This window comes from Salvelinus fontinalis, chromosome 9 (genome assembly GCF_029448725.1).
Source record: "Salvelinus fontinalis isolate EN_2023a chromosome 9, ASM2944872v1, whole genome shotgun sequence".
NCBI classification, from domain to species: Eukaryota; Metazoa; Chordata; class Actinopteri; order Salmoniformes; family Salmonidae; genus Salvelinus; species Salvelinus fontinalis.
The window spans coordinates 52,640,526-52,644,788 of NC_074673.1; the positions used below are offsets into that span (position 1 = coordinate 52,640,526).

General features: G+C 41.6%; 1 protein-coding gene across 1 annotated transcript; it reads right to left on the bottom strand.

Moving 5' to 3' along the window:
• Window positions 1–829: 829 nt before the first annotated feature.
• mdkb (midkine b) lies at window positions 830–2,912 on the bottom strand. The gene is made up of 2 exons (XM_055932983.1): window positions 2,720–2,912; window positions 830–974 (listed from the first exon to the last, which is right to left on the bottom strand). Exons 1-2 carry the CDS (start codon window positions 2,806–2,808, stop codon window positions 830–832), a joined length of 234 nt encoding a protein of 77 aa, XP_055788958.1. The 5' UTR covers window positions 2,809–2,912.
• Window positions 2,913–4,263: the final 1,351 nt, after the last annotated feature.

The following is a 4,263-nucleotide window of genomic DNA, read 5'->3' on the forward strand; positions in this document are numbered from 1 at the left end:
CAGACGGAAGCCACTCCTCAATAAAAGGCACATGACAGCCCACTAGGAGTTTGCAAAAAGGCTTATAAAGGACTCAGATCATAAGAAATAAGATTCTCTGGTCTGATGAAACCAAGATTGAACTCATTGGCCTGAATGCCAAGAGTCACGTCTGGAAGAAACCTGGCACGATCCCTATGGTGAAGCATGGTGGTGGCAGCATCATACTGTGGAGATGTTTTTCAGCGGCAGGGACAGGGAGACTAGTCAAGATTGAGGGAAAGATTAATGGAGCAAAGTACAGAGAGATCCTTGATGAAAACCTGCTTTAAAGTGCTCAGGACCTCAGATTGGGGTGAGGATTCACCTTCCAACAGGACAATGACCCTAAGCACACAGCCAAGACAATGCAGGAGTGGCTTTGGGACACGTCTCTGAATGTCATTGAGGGGCCCAGCCAAAGCCCGGACTTGAACCCGACTAAACATCTCTGGAGAGACCCGAAAATAGCTGTGCAGTGACGCTTCCCATCCAACCTGACGAAAGCTTGAGATGATCTGCAGTGCAGAGAAGAATGAAAAAACCTCCCCAAATACAGGTGTGCCAAGCTTGCAGCGTCATACCCAACAAGACCCCAGGCTGTAATCGCTGCCAAAGGTGCTTCAACAAAGTACTGAGTAAAGGGTCTGAAAACATATGTAAATGTGATATTTCCGTTTTTTTTTTTTTTTTATACATTTGCAAAAATATCTACAAACCTGTTTTTTCCCCAATCCATTTTAGAATAAGGCTGTAATGTCACAAAATGTGGGAAAAGTCAAGGGGTCTGAATACTTTCCAAATGCACATGCTAGGACCACAGTTCATTTCCAACATTTGTACTCTTACCGCCAAAGGCCTTCTTCCAGTTGCAAGGGATATTGCATTGTTTGGTGGTGTGCTCACCGCAGGTGGCCTCACAGAACCCATCTCCACAGTCACCAGCGTTGGGAACACATTAGACAAAGCACTTCTCAACGCACTCTGCTTTGCCCCCCTCTTTGGCTTTCTGACCTGTGGTCACCCAAAGATGACAGACATTTGTCGTGACAAAACATAACATAGGTAAACATGGGCTCCTTCAAAGGGATGTACAGTTGAAGTCGGAAGTTTACATACACTTGGAGTCATTAAAACTCGTTTTTCAACCACTCCACAAATTTCTTGCTAACAAACTATAGTTTTGGCAAACTACTTTGTGCATGACACAAGTAATTTTCCAACAAATGTTTACAGACAGATTATTTCACTGTATCACAATTCCAGTGGGTCAGAAGTGTACATACACTAAGTTGACTTTGCCTTTAAACAGCTTGGAAAATTCCAGAAAATTATGTCATGGCTTTAGAAGCTACCGATAGGCTAATTGACATCATTTGAGTCAATTGGAGGTGTATCTGTGGATGTATTTCAAGGCCTACCTTCAAACTCTGTGCCTATTTGCTTGACATCATGGGAAAATCTAAAGAAATCAGCCAAGACCTCAGAAAAAAAAAATGTAGACCTCCACAAGTCTGGTTCATCCTTGGGAGCAATTTCCAAATGCCTGAAGGTACCACATTCATCTGTACAAGCAAGTATAAACACCATGAGACCGCGCAGCCGTCATACCTCTCAGGAAGGAGACATGTTCTGTCTCCTAGAGATGAACGTACTTTGGTGCGAAAAGTGCCAATCAATCCCAGAACAACAGCAAAGGACCTTGTGAAGATGCTGGAGGAAAGTATCTATTTCCACAGTAAAACGAGTCCTATATCGACATAACCTGAAAGGCCGCTCAGCAAGGAAGAAGCCACTGCTCCAAAACTGCCATAAAAAAGCCAGACTACGGTTTCCAACTGCACATGGGGACAAAGATCGTACTTTTTGGAGATGAAACAAAATAGAACCGTTTGGCCATAATGACCATCATTATGTTTGGAGGAAAAAGGGGGAGGCTTGCAAGCCGAAGAACACCATCCCAACCGTGGAACACAGGGGTGGCAGCATCATGTTGTGGGGGTGCTTTGCTGCAGGAGGGACTGGTGCACTTCACAAAATAGATGGCATCATGAGGATGGAAAATGATGTAGATATATTGAAACAACATCTCAAGACAACAGTCAGGAAGTTAAAGCTTGGTCGCAAATGGGTCTCCCAAATGGACAATGACCCCAAGCATACTTCCAAAGTTGTGGCAAAATGGCTTAAGGACAACAAAGTCAAGGTATTGGAATGGCCATTACAAAGCCCTGACCTGTGGGCAGAATTGAAAAAGTGTGTGCGAGCAAGGAGGCCTACAAATCTGACTCAGTTACACCAGCTCTGTCAGGAGGAATGGGCCAAAATTCACCCAACTTATTGTGGGAAGCCTGTGGAAGGCTACCTGAAACATTTGATCCAAGTTAAACAATTTAAAGGCAATGCTACCAAATACTAATTGGGTGTATGTAAACTTCTTACCCACTTTGAATGTGATGAAATAAATAAAAGCTGAAATAAGTAATTCTCTCTACTATTATTCTGACATTTCACATTCTTAAAATAAAGTGGTGATCCTAACTGACCTAAGACAGGGAATTTTTACTATGATTAAAAGTCAGGAATTGTGAACAACTGAGTTTAAATATATTTGGCTAAGGTGTATGTAAACTTCCGACTTCAACTGTATTTAGTTAAATCTGAAATACTGTACACAATGTAGTTTTATCCCATTTCTCACCTTTTTTTGTCACCATGTTTGTGTCCCACCTCTACTGTGACCATCAAGACCACAAGCAGCACAAGTGTCATTGAGAACTTTCCTTGCATTCTGTGGAGAGAAAATGTAATATCATTATCAACATTTGACTAGAAAGTATACGAGCCACTGGGCTAAAAGAGATGGTCAAAAACCATTATGGTTCCATCTATTCAGGGACGTCAATTGGGTACGGCAGTCACCATATCCCAGATCAGGTATTCCCAAACTGGGGTACGCGCAATGCCGTCGGGGGTACGCCAAATAAAAATGTGATTTTTTTTTATTCACATTTTCAAACAGTCCATTTATAATTTCCAATGGGGCTTCCGGGTTGGATGTGCGTTGTGTCAAGAAGCAGTGCGGCTAGGTTGGGTTGTGTTTTGGAGGACGCATGGCTCTCGACCTTCGCCTCTCCCGAGTCCGTACGGGAGTTGCAGCGATGAGACAAGACTAACTACTACCAATTGGATACCACGAAATTGGGGAGATTTTAAAAAATAAATAATAATAAATAAAATAAAACATTTTCCAAACCAGCAGAGGCATCACAAAAGTCAGAAATAGCGATAAAATAAATCAGCTACACAACAAATGGTCGTTGTGTTCAATAAAGTCCTTCTTAATATCCCAAAAAAGTCAGTTTAGTTGGCGTGTTTGATTCAGTAATTCACCTGTTCCACTAGTTCAAAATGCATACAAATGAATCCCAAAAGTTACCAATAAACTTCATCCAAACAAGTCCAACAACGTTTCTAATCCATCCTCAGGTACCCTAATATGTAAATAAACAATCAAGTTTAAGACAGAGAATAGTGTGTTCAATACCAGAGATAAATAACGAGGTGCTCGCCCTCATCCACACGCGCCACAAGACAACAGTCAAAATGAGAGCCACCTTGAAAAACTACAAATTCTAGCAAATTTTTCAAAAAACAAGCCTGAAAACCTTTCTCAAGACTGTTGACATCTAGTGGAAGCCATAGGAACTGCAATCTAGGAGGATTTCGTTTGAATTTCCCATAGACAAGCATTTTCAATGGGTGGTGACCTCCCCCCCAAAAATTCCGGATGGATTCTCCTCGGGTTTTTGCCTGCCATACCAGTTCTGTTATACTCACCGACATTATTTTAACAGTTTCAGAAACTTCAGAGTGTGTCCTATCCAATACTACCAATATGCATATCCTAGCTTCTGGGCCTGAGTAACAGGGAGTTTACTTTGGGCACGTCAGTTATCTGAACTTCCGAATACTGCCCCCTAGCCTTAAGAAGTTTTTAAGCTGTCGGGAAAAGTACTCCGATCTGCAGCCCTGTTTTAACAGCGTTTCTCTGAGCCATCATAATGTACTGGCTTATATTGTAAAATATTTAATATGCTTAAGTTACATCTTAAATCTGTCAAACATCTGCAATGTAGCCATTGATCCTATTATGTTTCCATCATTTTATAGCAATATTAATCATATGTACTCTTTTCAAGCCAGAGTATGAACTTTTCACAAAAATATACAGAGATCCCTAGG